This window comes from Octodon degus, unplaced genomic scaffold (genome assembly GCF_000260255.1).
Source record: "Octodon degus isolate 3935 unplaced genomic scaffold, OctDeg1.0 scaffold00022, whole genome shotgun sequence".
Lineage (NCBI taxonomy): Eukaryota > Metazoa > Chordata > Mammalia > Rodentia > Octodontidae > Octodon > Octodon degus.
In genome coordinates this window covers 8,964,756-8,986,192 of record NW_004524598.1, presented here as the reverse complement: position 1 = coordinate 8,986,192, position 21,437 = coordinate 8,964,756, and the positions used below count along the sequence as shown (strand labels likewise).

The following is a 21,437-nucleotide window of genomic DNA, read 5'->3' as shown; positions in this document are numbered from 1 at the left end:
CTCAAGCCAGTACTTTAATGTAATTTAATAAACCTGCCAACAACAGTGTTCATTTAGAAAGTGTTTTATTCAGAGTCTAGCAATATACTGAAACTAACCTCTCAAAAATCATAGAATTCTAGGACAACAGGACTTAAAAGTTAAAAAAAAACTAAAGCCCAGGATAGAATCCTGCAGACCCTGTACTGAATTTAAAAAATAATAATAAAAAGATACAGTGATACATTAGTTTCCAAGCTTGATTCTTTCCATGATTCTGGTTGCAAACCGAGTTGAATGAGAACCAAATCAATTTCAATGGTTAGGTTCAATGTTGACCTTACATGGGAAAATTTGATCTTGTTTTTTCTCAGTTCGGTTTACAGTCAGAATTGTGAAGAGAATTGAGATTGTGATCTGAGATACCACTGTATAATTCATTAGAGCTGGGCTAAAACCCAACTTTTCAGGTACCAAAATTTTCATATTTTCATCTGAGATCAACTATATACATATATATATGAAAAAAGTAAGAGTTGGGCTGGTGAGATGGCTCAGTGGTCTAAAGCACCTACTTAGAACAAGCTCAGCAAAGCACAGGGACCGCGGTTCAATCCCCCAGCACCACATGCCAGCCAGCCCCACCCCTGCCCCCTGGTGGGCTGAGCTGGCCACACACACACACATAAATAAATAAAAATTAAAAAAAAAAGTAAGAGTCATACCGACGTGCTGGCCGTAGCATCCTGGAATGTTGTAGGTATGTTATCTTGTAAATCATTTAATGAAAAAGAATGGTTTAACTCTGACTCAGCAATAGTCTTTCCAGATGAATTGACTTCTGCCTGTAACAAGAAATACCCAAGAACAATGTTACAAGAAGAAACACATAGAACAGTGCACAAACTATTCCTCTCTTGGATTTGTTGTAATTGCTGCTATCAATCAGTAAAGCCTTCAGCCCCTACGTGTCTGACACTAGGCTAGGTATTACAGGGCAAGACAATCCCTGTTCTCAAGGAGCTGTTACTTAGGAACAAAACCAGTATCATGGTTCATAATCTATAATTCTAGAAAATTCTCATAAAAAGCTTTTGGGGCTATTTCTAGGTAAAGCCTGATGTGAAGTCATGGGAGACAATTAAGTCTTGTGGTTTTTTTCTTCCAGAGCAGAGGATCAAATGAAGCATGCCAATATGCCAGGCAAGCACTCTGCCACTGAGCTTAGCTTAACTTTGGCAGTGTTGGAGATCAAACCCAAGGCCTCACACAACTAGACAAGGGCTCTACCACTGAGCAACACTCCCCAGCCCCTAGAATAGCCTCTGTTCCTGATTAGTGTAAAGTCATAGGCTTGCTGAGGAAATATTAATTAATAGGGTTTTTTTTAATTTTTATTTATTTATTTATGTGTGTGTGTGTGTGGCCAGCTCAGCCCACCAGGGGGCGGGGCTGGTTGGCATGTGGTGCTGGGGCATTGAACCTCAGTCCCTGTGCTTTGCTTAGCTTGTTCTAGGTAGGTGCTTTAGACCACTGAGCCATCTCACCAGCCCCTAATTAATAGGTTTGATTATGAGGTGCTGTTCCACATTCTATTGCAAATTAAGTTAATATACAGTACACATATTTTCTTAAATCTGCAAAGTTCTAGAGCCAGGGAGATATCTCAGTAGAATAAGCACTTGCCTAGCAAGGGTCCTGAGTTCAATCGCCGGTACCACAAAAAAACCAAAAAACGCATATCTGGGTCTAACCCTCTGAAGGAAGAAATTATAATCAACATTTATACCTCCTTTTTCAGGCACTACAATAAAATAGAAGAGAGGGGCCGAGGAGATAGCTCAGTAGAATAAGTGCTGGCCTGGCAAGCACAAGGTCCCGAGTTCAATCCCTGGTACCAAAAAAAAAAAAAAAAAAGACAAAAGTAAAATAGAAGAAAAAATTTCCAAGAACTAGACCCAGAAGGACAGACAGGATAAAGAGAAATAAAGAAGGGGAAGAGGAGGCATGCTGCTTAATGCAGGCTGATTTTTTTATGCACTAATTAAATTCCAGAGCTATAAGTACAGCCAAAGTATTAAAATTCTACATAGATATTATGTTTGGGTAAAACATGAAGAAAAGGAATAAAACAGAGAGACAGCAAATGTTAAGTGTTATTTTGGGTGAATAGAATTAGGACAAAGATAATTTTTTTAAGAGACAGGTTCTCACTACGTAGTCCAGGCTGGTCTAACATCTGCAGCAATCCTGTCTCAGCTTCTCAAGCGCTAGGATTACAAGGCTGTGCCACCACACCTGGTTATAATTTTATTCTTGCTACTTATCTACATCGTCTCTAATAACAGCTAGAACTTATTAAGCACCGGAGTAGATCTCAACGTAACACATGTACTACCTCTATTAGCTCAATCCTTACAACCTTCCAATGGAATGGACATCCATATTATTTATGGGTGAGAAAAAAATACACACCTGACGTACTACTAAGACGCAAAGCTGAAATCTGAACCTTGATATATATACCAGGGTCCAGGTTTTAACTGCTATGGCGTAATGCATATATGAGTGTGAGTTTTATGAGAACAAAGAATTATTTCTGAAACCTATTGCAAAACTATATTGCCTTCTTTCTACCCAAAACTGACTAATAAATACAAAGTCTAGATAATTAGGACTTATGTAGGAATTTATGGTACCTTAAAGCTGATCTGTCTCGCGAGTTCCTTGGCTTCTTGGTCAGCCTGGCTCGAGTCGCTCCCTGATTTTAAAGGCAGCAGGACATCCTTCATGGCAGAGCCGCAGCCCTCACAGCAGAAATCTTGGGACCTGGCAGGAAACAATTTTGTATTTTAAAAAAAGGTACAGGTATTAGATTTCTTTCTTTTATTCAAGAATCTAGGGGCTGGTGAGATGGCTCAGTGGTCTAAAGCACCTACTTAGAACAAGCTTAGCAAAAGCGCAGCGACCGCGGTTTAATCCCCCAGCACCACATGCCAGCCAGCCCCGCCCCCTCGTGGGCTGAGCTGGTCACACACACACACAAATAAATACATAAAATTTAAAAAAAAAAAGAATCTACCAAAACCAAAATAAATTTCAGGGGCCGGGGAGATGGCTCAGTGGAATAAGCGCTTTCCTGGCAAGTGCAAGGGCCTGAGTTCCATCCCTGGTTCCACAAAAAAAAAAAAAAATTTCAAATCTATATAGTTACATAATGTATAAATTATCTGATACTGTCCTAGGCCCGTTATAAAACTCAATCTTTTAGGAGAAAATCAACTAAAAATATACTTCACTATTTCTTGAAAAAACTTACAAAGACTATTCTTTTTTTTTTTTTTTTTTTTTTGCAGAACCAGAGATTGAACTCAGGCCCTTGCACTTGCCAGGGAAGCTCTTATTCCACTGAGCCATCTCCCCAGCCCATTTATTTTATTTTTTATTTTATTTATTTATTTGTGTGTGTGTGTGTGTGTGTGTGTGTGGCCAGCTCAGCCCACCAGTGGGCGGGCTGGCTGGCATGTGGTGCTGGGGGATTGAACCGTGGTCCCTGTGCTTTGCTTAGCTTGTTCTAAGTAGGTGCTTTAGACCACTGAGCCATCTCACCAGCCCAATTTTTTTTATTTTAAAGATAATAAAAAAGACACAGAATTTCAAGACAAGATAGGAAATTAACAGTGGTTATTATATTGCATATTATCTTCAAAGCATTTACTCAGATTACCAGATACAGGCGTGTAAGACTAATCAACAATGTAAGCACTAACCGTTCCTTTCAATGAACTGATAGAAATTAGTAGCAGTTATCTTAGCTGTCTTGTGGAAGACTTCGAAGAACTTGTGAAAAATACTAAGAATGAATTTATCATTGATTATATCTTTATTTTATTTTGTATTTTTGGCAGAACCGGGGATTGAACTCAGGCTCTTGTGCTTGCCAGGGAAGTCCTTATTCTACTGAGCCATCTCCCTGGCCCCTTATCATTAATTATGTCAAACACATTCTAGACTATACCTGTTAACTCATCTATTTCCCTAGATAAAATTCTCCCAGATCCCCTTTGTATTCCAAATGCATTTTCAACTGCCCTAAGCCTCGCAAGAGTGCTACCAGGATTTTAGCAACTGAAATTAGACATGTACAGTCTGCAGGAACACATTATTAAACTTTCTAAAAAAATTTTAGGGCTGAGGATACAGCTCAGGGTAGAGAGGCTGCCCACCATGTGCCATGCTGTGAGTTCAAGCCAGCATCACAAACAAAAAAAAAGAAGTAAAACTTCTTTCTATGGTGCTTCCAGGTTGGTAATTTAAAAGCCTAAGGTCTTGAAGAACGTGTTTAAATTTATAAAATATAAAAAGTAGAGGGAGCCGGGGAGATGACTCAGTAGAATAAGCACTTCCCTGGCAAGCACAAGGGCCCGAGTTTAATCCCCAGTTCTGTCAAAAAAAAAGAAAAAGAAGTAGATAAAGGAGGCGATAAAAAGTTAAAAAAAATCAATATTTGATACATATATGTACTAATTCACCAAGACAATTAGTAACTATGTATGAAAAAAATATTAGCAACAAAAAAATTTATAAAATATAAAAATTTGAGTTTTTATAATTATATTTAATATTTTATATTTTCTTCTCCAAAAGCAACATTGTTGTTCATATTTCCTTACAATATATTCACTTTTAACTGAGAAGTCAGATGACAGTTACAGGAGACTGTTTATTTTAATGTATATTTTTAGCCACAAGGATATTAGGTTACCACAGCTGAATGCAAAATCATTTCTTTTTTCTTTTCTTTTTCTTTTTTTCTTTCTTTCTTTTTTCCCTGTATTTAGGACAGGGTTTACAGGGTCTCACTACATAGACTAGACTCGTAGTGATCCTCCCAGGCTGTTTTCAGTCTCCCAAGCGCTGGGATTACAGGCACGCACCACCATGCCCAGTCTAAATCGCACTCTCAGCGCCCCCCACGGATGGGGCTGGCACAGCACACCGGGGATCTCTGCCTAAGCAGGTGCTTTAGTCCCCTGAGCTATCATGCCGGCCCTGCAAAACCATTTCTAAAAGGGCTTCTATCACAGACTGAAAACTCAGAATTGAGAAAATACGTAACAGTAAGAAACTAAGTTTGTTTATTTATTTATTTATTTTTTGGTGGAACCAGGGATTGAACTCAGGCCCTTGTGCTTGCCAGGGAGCACTTATTCCACTAAGCCATCTCCCCGGCCCCTAAGTTTATTTGTAAAAAGTGTTGCACATTAACTGGATAAAATTATCTAGAAAGTCAACATAATAAATCAAAAAAAAATATTGTATATGTAAACTACATATTGTAACCTGTGAACAATAGCTTCAAGTAAAGTACATCTCCAGAATTTGGGAATAAGGTTTAAAAATAATAGCTGCTAATAATACCAGAGTGTCTACCAACTCTTCCAGAGATTAAAATATAATTTTATTTTTTATTTTCTGGTATTGGAAATCCAGGGTTGGCAAGTCCTCTACCATGAGCTATCTATGGAGGCCTACTTTGGGCTGTGCTAGGGTAAAATGTGCTGCAATTCAAAGTAATTTTTCTGAAGAGTGGCAAGTAGCAGATTCAATACAAGGAAATTATCAAAATCAAGAACTAGGTCTCAGACCCAGTCCTAGCCCAGATGGGTGTTCCATTACAATTAGAGAAGCTGTATTTGGAGTAGTTTTTAAAGGATCTTTTCATACATGATGCCAGTCCAAATATTGTAGGCAGTAGTTGAAGTCTCCCGTCTCGGAGAATCTCATGAGTACTTCTATGTATGGCGACTGAAGAAGTTCAACATAGCCTATCACAAGTATACATGGTCCTCATTAATACTGGAACTGGAGAGCTAGGGAGATAGCTCAGCAGTGAACTCTTTGAAGCAACATCCCATCGCTTCCTGCCAAGGTTTGTGGCTGGATAGCCACTCAAAGCCTCATGTGGTTGTGAACTGTTGCCCCTCTTCCATGCCACCCTGCCTTGAAGCCAGCTGATTATGGACAGAACCACTATAGACTAAATATTGGAAAGTATAACATGAACAGGAGGTATGTATATCACAGCATTGTGTTTCTTGATGGATTTTAAGGATGATCCAGGAAGATGTCTCGTATGGAAAAGAGCCACAGACCAGATTACAACTGTGAAGCTCAAGGGTGTCCCTGAAGTACATGGTGGGCCGACAACAGACTCACTTATAATCCCTGAATATTTATGTTCTTAGTAAAACAGGATAAAATGCGGCTAAAATAATGACAGTTTTTGCTTTATAATACTCCTTAAATAATCTGAAATAACATAGAACAGAAAAATATTGTAAGTTGTCATGTGTGCTACGGATGTCAATTGATAGTTTCATTATTATTTTAATATAATAAAGTAGGTTAAATTGGGGGGCTGTGGAGATGGCTTAGTGGGATAAGTGCTTTCCTGGCAAGTGCAAGGGCCTGAGTTCAATCCCCAGTTCTGGCAAAAAAAAAAAAAAAAGTAGGTTAAATTAATTATATACACTTTTCTGGTGGCAGACTTTTGTTACTGTATGAAATGATTCTCTTGATGGTAAAAAGAAAGTAGATACTAAAGCAAAGCAAAAGACTGAACTAACAAAACAAAGATATAGAATAAAGTGGCATGTTAAATTGGTTGAAATAATCTGCATGTAACATAGCCTTCAATACTTCAAAAAAAAAATAAACAAAGAAACAAAGAACTCAATGAAGCCTCTGAAATCTGTAACCAATGAAAAGTGAGCAATATCTAAAAATGGCTCAAAGAGAAAATGGGCATCATTCAATGTAGATTTGTTGTATACTTCTTCTATCAATAATAAGAGGTAAAGGAGAGAAAACTAATACAGAACAAACAGAACAAAGGCAAATACAGAACAATAAATAGAACAAAAGAAATTGGACAAATTTAAGAGCAAATTTCACGTTTCAAGCATATCACATAGACATAGGAAAAGACTTAAAAACTACAATTATATGAACTTTATCATTGGAATTAGTTTAGATATAAATATAACTGCTACTAACTTAGTAGCAAATATATAATAATAATTAAGGAACATTTATTTGTAATTTAGAGTAAAACTTTAAAGCATTACTAGAATAAACTGAGATTAAGATCTAATTACAATATTGAATGGTTGAATAATAAATGGGGCTGGAAATAGATAACAATATATTTAATATTCAAAGTTCAAAATTTTCAACACATTTTTGGAAATAAAGAAAATCCTATTTTCTTCTAAAATTGAAGCTATCAGAAGAAAAATACATTAAATTTTTCAGGATACTGAGATGTTCAATAATTGTGTGGATATGATACCCAGAACAGCAAACAAAAGCAAAAATAGTCAATTGACATTATATCAAACTAAAACTCCTCTTCATACTAAGGAAGTAATAAACATAATGAAAAGAAAAAAAAAAAAGAACTAGGTCTCAATATTAATTAAAGGAAAGATGACTTTAACTTGAATAATCTTAGTTATGTTGATAAAATATTCATCCAGAAAAAGCAGGTAATAACACCTGGTGTGGTGGTGCACATCTGTAATCCCAGCACAGGGGAGGCTGAGGCAGGAGGATCACTGCAAGTTGGAGGCCAGCCTGGGCTACAAGTGAGCTCAAGGGCAGCCTAAACTGGAGAGTGAGACACTGTCTCAAAAAAAGCAAGTAATAACATGGAGCAGTCACAAATTGATAAAGTCTCTATTTTACTCTGATCTTTACAGTGTAAGTGCAATGAGGTAGATACTGTAGATATCAGTGGATTCCCTCCCAATGCTCAAGAAGTTTTTAATCTCATGAAAAGCTAAATAAAAGTAATTGCTTTAGGTTATTTTTTTTTCTCTAATACCTTCTAAGTGGAGACAAATAATCAGAAATACTTTCCTGGAGACTATGTCTCGCACTATAATGAAATGCATCTTTTTTTTTTCCGAACCGGGTATTGAACTCATGCCCTTGCGCTTGCCAGGCAAGCACTTGTTCTACTGAGCTATCTCCCCAGGGCCCCCCCCCCTTTTTCTTTTTATGAAATGCATCTTAAGAGAATACTAGCAACTGCTTTTACAAAATGAAATAGCAGCATTGGCAGCATAGCTCAGTAGACAAGCTCCTGCCCAACACAGCCCTGCGTTAGTCCCCCTCCCCAAGAACCAAAATCATGAAATTGTGTAGATTCTGGTAACCCCAATCAGTAGAATTGGGCTTGTCCAATAGCAACAGTAAGGCAAGGCTCTGAGCCAAGGTCTCCGACATGGTAAGAGACAGAGCCTGCTTCCTAACAACCATGGCCCACAAAGGCACTCAGACCTTAGCAAAGCACGGGAGGCAACACTTACTTTTTGGCGAGTGCTCGTCTCTCTTCAGGGGTGTAATCTAGAGAACCTATGGCTCCCTCTCCTTTCGTTGGCATAAACCCGATGATCGCTAGTAACGCCGTCCTTACTGAAACAAAAAGGAAACATCAATCTAAACTGCTTTGTAAAGGAAACTGGGTTTACTCTAAAATGGGGGAAAAGAAGACTAAAAGGAGGTATAAATAGGGGAGTTGTATTAATATGCTGGTAAAAATCTATACATGAAAAAGCATTTTTATTATTTATTCACTAATATCAAATTATTTACCCAAAACAACTTTGATCTCAAGAGTGTATTTTTATCTATTATTATGAACTGAATAAAGCTTTAGAAGATTTAAATTCATTTTTTTGGAACCAGGACTCAAACTCAGGACCTTGCGCTTGCTAGGCAGGCGCCATGCCACTGAGCTACCTCCCCAGCCCTTAAATTTACTATTAACTAATACTCACTACTCCATGACGGCTGCCAGGTCTCAGGATGATGTCCTGAGATGCTCAAACAGATTTTCTTGCCCACTTCAAATCGTCCGTTAGCCTTACAAATAAACAATACAAATTATACAGGTGTGTTTACTGTTTAATACTTTCTAATGTAAATATATTTTATATTTATATGTGAACAATAATTCTAAAGATAATTTTTAAACAAATATAACTTTAAGGGAACACATTTTTGGCCTCTTACAGAGATTCTAAAATGTTTGGTGGATGTTGAATGGATTATAAAAGCTGTTTTTAGAAGTTGTATCAGCACCTTTTTGAAATTGATTTATACAACGGGAGTCTAAGTAATCAATACATGAAAACATACTGATGTCCTCTAACCCAGTACAGAGCTATGTTGAGCTAAGGATCTTGAAGAGAAAAAAAGGAAGAGGCTAAGACTCTAAGGACCTGCCGCCTGACTAGACACTGGTAAAGAACAGAGGAAAGGCTGTGAGATAAAAGTGGTTTTCATAAGGAAGATGCCACTTACTAAGTCAGGGACACAGAAGAGGTAGAGTAGAGATAATGTGTCTTAGTAAGGAGGTCACAAGAACCTCCACAGCCTTTCAGGTGAAGAACCTGTTTTCAAAGTACCTGTTTCAGGTCCAGAGGACTAGTGGAGTTCTGTCACTCAAAGCTGTTGTGGATTTTCCTGTCTCCATTTTCCCACTCCTACTCCCGCTCCAGTGTCCCCAGTGTATTTGTGAGTTTCCAGTTGCTTTGTGGCAGATGCCTACTTACCAGTTCTTTGTGGATTGTTTTAGACTTTTTTCTTTAGCTGCCATTTAAGCATTCCTGTGGCACCCATCACCATTTCAAGTCACTGTTTACTTTGAAGCGGTTTTTGAAAAGTTGTATTGCTTTAGCAGAGGGAGAGGACCTCTGCCTATCAGAGCATCTAAACCTGTGTGACCCGAGGTCTACCAGCCTCCGCAAAAACCACTGCCCCATCTTGCTTCCTTTCTGGGGAAGGAGGCTCAGGGCCAGTCCAGCCTGGAGCTCTGTGACATGGGTAGCCCACAGACTGAAGCAGTCCCAAAGAGCAGCAGGCACGGACCCCCTCCGTCCTTGGGCTTCCCAGGCCCCTGTGACCAGGGAAAGGGCTTTTATGCCACACTCAGGGGGACCACTTCTCAGGATGGGTCAGATGGAGAGGCCTCTAGGGAGGACATCCCCATTGTGGGTGGCATTCTGTGGGGGGCACTTCCTCAAGCTAGAAAGAGCAGAGCACTCCCACTCTGTCGGGGTAGAAGAGTCCTGGTCACATCCAGCTCCCCTTCCCCCGTGAAGAAGCATGTTGGACTAAAGGAAATTGGACTAAGCAAAGTGATAGAACGCCAGGGCATCTCCCTCTTCTCTCCTCAGGAATGGTGTCCCAAGTTGGAAGCTTCCTGTCCACTGCAGATCCCACAGTTGTGTCCAGGAATGGCATTCCCACTGGCAGATGGCACTGGCCATCTCCTCCTGGGAATGTGGCCTTGTACCTCAAATCCACTACTTGGATACTAAGGACTGCAGAAATGAGGAAGTCACAAAAAACTAACCTCCGAACGAACATTTGAATTGAAATGTTTTGTGCCTGGCCCATTGGAGGCACATGGTAGGCACTGGACTCCTACGCATTTGATTGAATTGATGGTATCCCTTAGGAAACAAATACTAATAAACCACAAGAACCCCAGCCAGTTTACTCTAGATAGATTTCCACAATATGCGAAGTGGTGGTGGGGTCCAGACAGATGACACCAGCACTTTAAACTCTGTGTGTGGGTGTGTGTGGTGTATGTTTGAGAAGAAAAACAAAGGTGCAGACTATCTTCTTCTCTCTTCTTCAGCCTCATCCCCTCACACACACTGGACTTGGTACAGAATATCCGTGTGGTCCAAGATGAAGCGCTGGAGTGGAGGAAGGAGGGGAGCTTCGTATTGAGTGCCTACTGGAAGTGCACTGTGGGGTCTTCTCCTGCATGGGAAACCATTTATGCCAAGCTTTCCCCTATGCCCCGTATTTATCTCATCTGGGTAGCTGCCTCTGCTTCCAGCTCTGGCTCCTTCTTTTTGCCAGCTGCACAGAGCTGATTTTTTCCCAAAGTCTAAAGACTGAGCTCACCTGGCTAGGTTGTTGTGTGTTGTGTTGACTTTCTCGTTGAACCTTTTCGTAATGTAATGCTGTATTTATTGCTTAAAAAAAAGAAAGGAATATAATAAGTCTTAAAAATTCTTGCGTGCATATGATTTTTCCAGTTCATGAGCTTAACTGGGGTACATGAATTTGACGTCCATACTGTATTCTGTTGGCGTTAGTCATTTTCTTTCCCCATAGTATCTGGCACACCAAGTGGGTTAGTACTACAGTGTTTGTGTTACTTTAAGTAGTAAGTAGGCAGGTTTCATGGTACCACTGAGTTGCTGCTACTAAATCTCACACACGAAAGGCTAAAAGTTACAAGTGTGCACATTATGACTGCGTGAGCCTTAGAAAATAAAGTGTATAAAGGGCAACACGTAAGCTGTCAAACAGTGTTAGGTGTGTTTATATGTAAAGTTGTACATAGCAATCCTTTAAGTTGATATGTAGTCTACTCACTTTTTCATTATTGAGCAATTTATACAAAACTAGCAATTAACTTGTACACACTGCCAAAATATTTCCCAGCTGGTTTGTAATTTTTTAAGAGTGTTACCTTGTTTGTGTTTTGTTGTTGCTGTTGTGGTTCTTGTTTTCATTTCTGTCTTACATGTAGACTTGTAAATAGAATTGCAGTATTTAAAGCATTGGATTTCAGGAAAAGGACATAGGAACTCAGTGCATGCGTAACAAGTTGTGTGTATGAGAAGGAAGGATCGGAGGGACGATGCCTTGTGAAGGAAGTTGGATGGAAATTGTCAGTGCAGGAATTTCTCTTCCTACAGGGTACATGATTCTATAAAAAGGAAGTACTTCTCCCAAGATTGGGAGTAGGCATACTACTAATCAGTTTAGCTTTGTATTATATGCTAGTTTAAAAAAGAAAATATGTAATATAATGTATAAAAAATGAACAACAGGGGCTGGAGAGATGGCTCAGTGGTCTAAAGCACCTACTTGGAACAAGCTTGGCAAAGCACAGGGACCGCGGTTCGATCCCCCAGCACCACATGCCAGCCAGCCCCGCCCCCTGGTGGGCTCAGCTGGCCACACACATACACACACATACACACTCAATAAAAATGTAATAAATAAATAATTTTTAAAAAAATGAACAACAAAAAAAAGCTTTTATGATGGATTCTGTAAATAGACTTGCTACAGGGTGACCTGTTCTCTAGCTGTGATCTCACCACTTCCAATGGATGTAATTTGAGTAAATTTTGTATGGTAATGAAAACAAAAAGAGATAATGACTTCAGCTGCATCTCATGGCTTAGTGGAAGAACTATAAATGATGTCGAGCAGGCAGGTGAAATGTAAGCACACTGATGCCATAAGAGAGTATCTATGCTTAAGACAAAGGCTCTTCTCTCTTGAGGGGTGTGTTCTACAGAACCTATGGCTCCCTCTTCTTTTGTCAGCATAAACCCAGTGATGGCTGGTAACACTGTCCTTCCTGAGATAAAAAGCAAGCATCAGTCTAAGGTGCTCTGTAAAAGGAACTAGCTTAGGAAAGAGTGAGCGGGAGGACGGGTGGACTTAGAACACACGTTTCCGTTGGCCACAGACTTTGACTCATCCTCTGCTGCACCCAGCTGAGGGGCGCGCACATGACTCATGGTTACGAAATATCTGGTGAGAAAAAGCTGAAAAAGATTTTCAGAAGTCAAGAACTAACCCAAAAAGAGTACAACACTGAACATATCAAGAGGGCGGGGCTAGGGTCCATTATAAGTTGACCACTGTTTAACTACACAAGTGGGGCCGAGAAGATAGCTCAGTTGAATAAGTGCTTGCCTGGCAAGTGCAAGGACTTGAGTTCAATCCCTGGCTTAAAAAAAAAAAAATTAAAATTAAATAAAACAAAACAAAACACTACAGAAGTATTTCTGTACTGGGCAGAGCTGCTGCTAAGGATCCCCAGCCCCACAACAAACACACCCATTTCCCCACACACCTCCCTCTGGGCCACTGGGTATCGCCAAGGGTCTAGTAACTGAATGAAGCGACTCATGACACAGCAGGATGCCTCCAGGACCCTGCTTGCAGCCCTCCTCCCAGGACCGACGCATCTCGGTACACCAAACACTTTTTAGCCATGTCTATATGCCAGGAGCTATATGTATAGCATGCTTACATTTACCACACACAAAATTCCTTTTGACAGAAAAAAAAGGCAAACTTCAAAGACAACCCATAGCCTCGGCACAGTGTCACGGAAAGAGTGCTAGTCAGAATCCAGGTGTCTCAGCACTAAAGCAGATGCCATTCCCACTGTGTCAAGTGTAGGGAAAAGCGGCACCCATCTGCCACGTGCCGAGGAGCACCTTGTTCCACCACGCTCTACCTCTGGGTCAGGAACCGAGACAACTGGGACAGCGCAGTGGGATCCCTCAGACGGCTCTCCCACACGGGGCACAGGGCACCATGTGTGAAAGCCAGACTGCAACAGGCTGCACAGGAGTAAGGAGGCCCTAGAAGCTACCAAAGAGAAAAGCAGAAACAGCTTAAAATGGTAACTGAAAGGTTTTGTGTTTTTCAAGGATAGGGGAGAATTAAACTTAGATAAAAATTAAAGGAAATGAGAAAAGGAAAGCTTAACGAAGAAGGGGGTTGGATCAATAGTTTTCTTTCACATAAAAATAAAATGTGTCAGGTACGGTGGTACATACCTGCAATCCCAGCACTCAGGAGGCTGAGGCAGGAGGATTGCCCTGAGTTTGAGGCCAGCTGAAATATTTAACAGCATGACCCTGTCTGAAAAAAAAAGTGTAAAGATGGAAAGAAATTCTGCTGAGGATGTAAACTATAATAGCCTAGGATGCTGTGTTGAGTCTAAGAGCTACACATAAGACACTAACAATTCTGTATCAATTCAATGAAGTAGGTATCATTCTCACTGGAAAGAGAGGAAAAGAATAAGACAGTAGGAAAGTCAGACGATGCGACCAGAGCACGCCTAGCACTGGGCACACAGTGCTTCACTGACGCCTCACCACTACACCCTAACATTTATGCATTCGTTAGCATCTCTAGCACTTATCACATGCATCAGCTTCTCAGGAATTCTTTTTTGGGGAAAAAAAAAAATCACAATTCCAGCACCTGATCTCCAAAGGCAAAATAAAATAATGCTCTACTTTATTTCTTTTTTTTTTTTTTTTAAGTAAATAAATCTTCAAGGGATTTTCCTGTGATTTCTTTTTTTTTGCTCCCAATGCCTTCAGGGCAGGTTTGTCTGGCTTGAGTTGTGGGGATCGAACCACAGCAACCTGAGCCTGACTGCTTTGTTGAAGCAGCCACTTAAAGAACTGGCTAAGGGGCAGGCCCCCTGTGATTTCTTTTTTTTTTTTTTTTTTTTTGCAAAACCGGGGATTGAACTCAGGCCCTTGCACTTGCCAGGGAAGCGCTTATTCCACTGAGCCATCTCCCCGGCCCCCCTGTGATTTCTTTAATACTCATCAAGGCCACTTTAGTGAGGTCCTCTGTCTTCATGACAGCCATTTTAAAAGAACTGATGTTTACTCCAGTCATTCCATCTGCCTTGCCACAATTCTTCTATCTCCACTTGAATTATGGACAATAACAACTTCAAAACTGCTGTGGTCTTATGTCCAACTTCTTCCAGCAATTTACATTTTGGGAGCATTTATGGTAGATGGGTCTGCCTTGCCCGGCACGCTACACTATTCAGAGTAGTACAGCCTCTAGGACACGCAAATATCTCAAGCTAAAAGAAAAGTTCTCAGGTCTTTCAGGGTTTGCTGTCCTGTAGAGCCTTACCAGCAGGCCTAAGAAAGAGACCTGTGAGCTAAACCAAGCCAGTGTTACTCTAGCAGGTGTTTCCAACGATGAGCAGCCACAGGAGCGGCCCCCTCAGGATACACCTCAAGTCCACTTCGTTTCTGAATGAAAATACGCATCTGACTGTATTTTACAACCATCGGGAAGAGGTAATCCACAAGTTTTTCAAAAAGCCAAGAATTCTTACTGTCAGGAGAATAATGCTGGGTGGCTTCATGGGGTACTCTGGCGGCAGCACTATTCGTCCATGATAAACTCCTCCATCAAAATCAGAATCTGGGGGCCCTCTTACTGTGAAGTGCCATTCAAAAAGGTTATCCTAAATGAAAATAATAATTGACAAGGAATTAGTAAGGTCAAAAGTGTGAGCATTTCAATTAGTATGAATATTGGAATTATCAGGTGAGAAAAAATCAAATATTTTATATTATTGCTTAGTTTCTACTGCACAAAATCTTAATAAAAAGGTATATATAAAAAACAATAAAAAGGTATAAATAAAAGCAGTTTAACCTAAGTTTTATGTCTCATAAGAACTAAAATATTTACCATTTTTCCTTGAAGGAATACCAATTTGTGGTAACTATCATATAACAATTATTATAAATTTGGGTTAAATCTTTATAAATTATCCCTTATAATTTGTTTATGAACGGTCAGTAATATTAACTATTTGCTACTTGCTAATAACATTTGCTACATCATCTTACAGTTACCAAATACTTTTCAGTTTGTAAAATGCCTGTATATATATTATTGCATTTTTATCCTATTACCATGAAAATCTGACTAAGCACATTTAAATGTTATCCTTTTACAACTGAGATTAAAGAAAGCCAAAGATGTTCATGAAAAAAGCCCAGAGGGGCTGCTGAGGCCTTCTTTAGACACAGTCTTCTAAACTGCAGTCGGGAGTTGTTTCCACTTTTCCTGACACACACTCAAGACCTAATGTTAAGTTAGTATCTGAGACCCACTTACAGACCAGAAATCTGCTTCGTCTAAAATGTCTAATTCCAAAAGCTAATAAAATACAGAGATCAAAAACTACATCAAATACATCTGTAATAAAAAAAAATACATCTGTAATGACTCGAAGCAACGAAAAAGCAGTTTTAAAAAGCACTTCTCTTAAATAGTAAAGTATAAAAATCCACATGGAGAACTAACCTCTAAAGGCTGCGCATGGTAATGATCTGTTGGATCTTTCAATTCTGCTGCTTCTTTCATTAAACGTTTAACAGCTAAAATAAAATTCATAAAATGGATATTTAAAATATATTTTTGCGTGATTAGTATAAACTTACAAGCCTAATGAAAAATTTCCGACTTAAATGAAAAAAGTGTAACTCAACTGAACATAGAGTAAGGGTTTAATTATGGGGTAACAGTAATGAAGGAAGAAGAGGAAAAGAAAATAGTAGCCTGGCATCAGAAGAACGGCATACTGAGAAGTTACATATTGAATTAAAGATATATATGGCAGGTACCACTTTTATTTAATAAGTACTTATGTATACTCTCTGTATGGTAGCATTTATCTATGTACCTTACAAATACTATATTAACTCACTGAATTCTCAGAACAACACTACTAGATTGCTACTATTGTTTTTCCTCATTTTCCAGATAAGGAAACTGAGTCACCAAAGAATGTGCTGAAGGCCAGACAGCTAGGAGATAAGAGCTGGGATTCCAACTGAGGCAGTTTGACTCTGCCTTGTTAAAATACCTATATATAAAAATGTACCTTCTGGATCTCCTGCTCAGAAGAAAACTGCCTATGTCCTCAGCTTCTGGGGTGTGTCCACTTACCATCTAGCATTAACTTAATGCAACTGTCTTGGAGTTCACTGAATCTCCACAGTCTGAATTAAAATTCCTTTATAGAATTACTATTCAGCTTATTTAAACCTCATCTACACGTAACTTACTTCACCCCACCTACACCGACGCTGACTTCTCTTTATCCACACTTTGGCCCTTACACTTGCTCCTCTGATCAAACTCAACTCAGCTGACCCATCCCGACCACCTTATTTGGTGTCTACACTCAAGCAGCTAAGCTTTAGTGAGAGAGGGGGTAAAAATCACAGACGCGGGCATACTGATGTCATTCCAGGGTCACCAGCAGCTTTCACCAAAACCCAAGGCCACCTAATGTTCCTGTATTCCTCTGGGGAGCCACCAATCCACTTTCCACCTAGCACCTTAACAGGGTTTCACAACGATTTTCATCTCTCCTTCCACCTCCATGGCCTTGTATCTCTAGCTAAGTGAACACCAGCGGGAGAGCCCCTGAACCCCACAACGCTCTCTGTAATCTGTACCCTCTTTCTTTCCCTGATGTTCTCAAAGTTCAACCCTTAGATGTACACTCTGGATCCCAACCTCCATGCTGTAGGTACACAGAAAATGTCAGGATACTAGAGCAGGTTGGCAAAGCCAGAGAAAAGGCTTCTAGAAACTTCTTGAAACCACTAGTTCAACATACACTACAAGAGAAGCGTTTGCCAAAGATTGGCAGGACCAACTGGGCACCTAACTACAGAGGAGATAGAGAAAAAGGGTGCTAGTACTTGAAAGGAAAACAAGTATTTAGTCAACTGGATACAAATAGCAGAGAGAATAATAAAAGTTAAATGTGCTTTTGGATAGTTTCAAATGTAAGGGGAGGGGCTGGCGAGATGGCTCAGTGGTCTAAAGCACCTACTTGGAACAAGCTTGGCAAAGCACAGGGACCGTGGTTCAATCCCCCAGCACCACATGCCAGCCAGCCCCGCCCCCTGGTGGGCTGAGCTGGCCACACATACACACACACACACACACACTAAATAAATAAATAAATAAAAATGTAAGGGGAGAGGTTAACTAAGAAGTGGCTCCTACAGAAGTACAACCAGAACAGGCCACTTGGTATCACAAATTTTCTGTAAAATTTCATTTAAATCAAGGGCTCTTAAGATTTTTTTAAAAGTTAAGCCATTATCCTATTTCATAATTAGTAATCTTTTCTACCTTCTACTCTGAACTAAGCTCCTGTAGTCAGAAACTTTGTTCACTTGATCACCAAATATTCACCAAGTTCCCAGGAAAGGCAGGAGAAAAAGTTTTTGTCACCAAGAAGCTTATAGTTGAAAGCTTATAGTCGAAAGGCCATACGGTTTCAACTTATAGTTGAAAGTTGTCAATACAAGCAACGCGGGGCTGGTGAGATGGCTCAGTGGTCTAAAGCACCTACTTAGAACAAGCTCAGCAAAGCACAGGGACCGCGGTTCAATCCCCCAGCACCACATGCCAGCCAGCCCCGCCCCTGGTGGGCTGAGCTGGCCACACACACACACACACACACATAAATAAAAAAAAACTAAAAAGAAAAAATACAAGCAACGCGATGAATGCTATACTAGACCCTCTTTCCCTGAGCTTTGTTCAGTTTTGTTTGTTTATTTATTTATTTATTTTGGCAGAACCTGGGATTGAACTCCGGCCCTTGTGCTTGCCAGGGAGGCGCTTATTCTACTGAGCCATCTCCCCCGCCCCTTTGTTCAGTTTTCTAAACACACTCCACCTTCTCTCTCCTTCAGTCCTTAGGGTTTCCCCAGCTTGCAGACTGGCTCTCATTTTTCTGATCTTTAACTTTCTCAGAAAGACCTTGACACTTCTCTTCCCTGCCTAAGAAGAGTTACTAGAGATTCCCTTCTAGGAACGCCCTGCAGATTACTCTAACCCTAGTCAGGTGTGAAAACCACTGCCCTGGAGCCTGGGTAGAGCCCCCTGCTAAGCGCCATCATTACCATGCTTTATCTTTTCAAAGGTTTATCCCCCTCACAGTCAAATCTGACTTTCCTGCTAAAGAGCAGCAAGGATGGGTGGGCGGGTGGCTGTCACTGCAGTCTCCTCCAGGCTCAGCAGAGTAAGCATTCAAATAGTAGTTGAACCCAATGTTAGTATCTTCTAGCATACCTTTCCCCCAAGAATCTAAAGACAGTGGTCTTCAAATTTACTTGAAGGGGCTGGAGAGATGGCTCAGTGGAATAAGTGCTTCCCTGGCAAGCGCAAGGGCCTGAGTTCAATCCCTGGTTCCGCCAAAAAAAAAAAAAAGAAAAAGAAAAATTTCTTGGGGCTGGGGAGATGGTTCAGTGGAATAAGCGCTTCCCTGGTAAGCGCAAGGGCCTGAGTTCAATCCCCGGTTCCGCCAAAAAAAAAAAAAAAAAAATTTACTTGATAAGACAAAATCTTTTATTCAAAAGAAAAGTTTAAAAGGACTGGGTGTGGTGGTGCATACCAGAAATCCCATCACTCTGGAGGTCAAGGCAGGAGGATCACTGAGAATTTCTGACCAGCCTGGCTACTTAGTGAGTTCAAGACCAGTCACAGTGAAACCCTGTCTAAAAAAAAAAAAAAAAAAAAGGAAGGAAGAAGGAAGAAGAGGAGGAGTGGAAGGAGCTGCAAGCTATTTACCCCAGGCCTCTTTCCATTTACTTCACTTCTAAGGAGCCCAAGGAACAAGGATTTGAAACCTCTGGTTTATTTATTTTTATGCTATATTTTAGGGAAGGGTCTACAGGGTGTTCAGGGTCTGACTACTAGATCGGACTCGTAGTGATCCTCCTGCTTACAGCCTCCCAAGTACTGGGATTACAGGCACCCCCGCACAACATAGGAATCAAACCCCAGCACCTGCACCTGCTTGCAGGCACTTTAATCTGCTGAGCTATTTGGCAGGCCTTTGAAACTTCTGGTTTAAAGTAATATAGTTGGGTGTATGATGCACACCTGTAATCCCAGCATTTGAGAGGCCAAGATTGAAGAATCACAAATTCAAGCCCAAGCAGGGCAATTTAAAGAAACACTGCCTCAAAAATAAATAATTATAATATCATTTGAGATCTATAAAATTAAGGAAGTACCAATAGAATTAAGTGGTTTGACTGCTGTCAGCAATCAAAAGTGCCAGACTATTCCTTATCAGCTGTCTGGATTAAAATAAAAAAGATTACTCTGAAGAAGTCAGATTTTATGTCATTCTGTACCCTTCCCACATTTTTCAACTCTTTGCTACTCAGCTCAGTTCAATAGAAGAGACAAAAATAAAAACTCAATAATTGTACCTGGATATTATGAGACATGTATGGAAAGATCAGAACCATTAGAATACATTTGTCAGAAATGGTGGTGCAGAAGCTGGAGAGATGGCTCAGTGGAATAAGCACTTCCGTGTCAAGTGCAAGGACCTGAGTTCAATTCCCAGTTCCGAAAAAAAAGAAAAAAAAAAAGAAATGGTGGTGCAAATTTATAATCCCAGTATTGTGGGAGGCTGAGGCAGGAGGGTCTGAAGTTCAAACCCAGCCTGGCAACTTAACAGCTTGGTGAGAACCTGTCTCAAAATGAAAAATAAAAATTTTAAAAGAGCAATGGATGTAGCTCAGTGCAAAGGCCTATGTTCAATCCCTAGTACAGACAGAAGCATGCATACACACACACACACACTCCAATCCTAGAAAGGAATAATCACTGGCTCAACAACTAGACACATTGATTTTATTCGTTCTTACACAGCCATGTGCCACGTGAGCACAGGAGCCAGACAGCCAAAGCGAAGGGGAGATTAGTGTTTTCACAAAGTATATTTTTCAGGAATAATATATATTATGATTGCTCGAGCAAAAAAAAAACAGGGATCCTGGATTTAGAGCAGTATCAAAATTCTGGCCCAGCTTGGGGAGGCAAAAGGAGGTGTGGAAAACAGGGCCTTCTCAACCATTCTCCCAGGGTCTAAATCAGTCCTTGGCACATGGAGTTGTCTAAGGCAGGGTTCCCCTGGCTCTCAAGAAAAAGCGTCGGGGCTGGTGAGATGGCTCAGTGGTCTAAAGCTCCTACTTGGAACAAGCTTCGCAAAGCACAGGGACCGCGGTTCAATACCCCAGCACCACATGCCAGCCAGTCACGCCCCCTGGTGGTCTGAGCTGCCCCCCCATAAATAAATAAAATTTAAAAAAAAAAGAAGAAGAAGAAAGCGTCAAGGTGCACAGTGCCACCAGGCAACTATGGTAAAGCACAGTCTGCTTCTCCTGATACCCGTACCGCTTGCTTCCCCCCGGCTAGAGAGCAGAGGTTTCTACGCTAGCTCTTGCCTCTCTTTGCAAGATGATTCCAACCTGCAGGCCTGCCCTTACTCTTCCTTCTCATGGAGGTCATAAGGTAACTCTTATCAAAGCTCTCGGCTGCCAAACAGCACTCCACGTGTCCAGGTTGGCTCACTGAGCTAATTCTGAGATCTGGAACCGGCACCCAGCCAGAGTAAAGGGATCTTTACAGGTTGCTGTCTCCCAAAGATCAACTTCTCTTGGCATGCAAATATCCCGCTATCATCAGTCCCCAAAGCATGAGAAATGCAGGAAGCAGGCATCCTGAGGGTGTCAACAAGACTGACCTCTTCCTGCTCACAGGATGCAGGCGCTTCAGTACATTTAAGCACTGATGTGTCTGTCATAAAGACCCTGCACACCTGTCCATTCAACAAACATTCCAAGAGACTGGGTGTGGTGGTGCCCGCCTGTAAGCCCAGCTCTTAGGAGGCTGTAAACAGGCGGATCACTACGAGCCCAATGTAGTGAGACCCTGAACACCCCCTAGAC

The 21,437-nt window shown here is 40.7% G+C and overlaps 1 protein-coding gene across 1 annotated transcript in view; it reads right to left on the bottom strand.

The window, feature by feature from the left end:
• Window positions 1–21,437, bottom strand: part of Ube2j1 (ubiquitin conjugating enzyme E2 J1) — a 29,859-nt gene that overhangs the window by 6,845 nt on the left and 1,577 nt on the right. The window contains exons 2-7 of the mRNA XM_004628208.3: window positions 15,967–16,040; window positions 14,984–15,115; window positions 8,826–8,910; window positions 8,355–8,460; window positions 2,679–2,808; window positions 705–824 (exon numbers count right to left, since the gene is read on the bottom strand). Coding sequence (XP_004628265.1) covers window positions 705–824; window positions 2,679–2,808; window positions 8,355–8,460; window positions 8,826–8,910; window positions 14,984–15,115; window positions 15,967–16,026 — 633 coding nt within the window. The 5' untranslated portion in view covers window positions 16,027–16,040. The remainder of the gene's footprint in view (window positions 1–704; window positions 825–2,678; window positions 2,809–8,354; window positions 8,461–8,825; window positions 8,911–14,983; window positions 15,116–15,966; window positions 16,041–21,437) is intronic.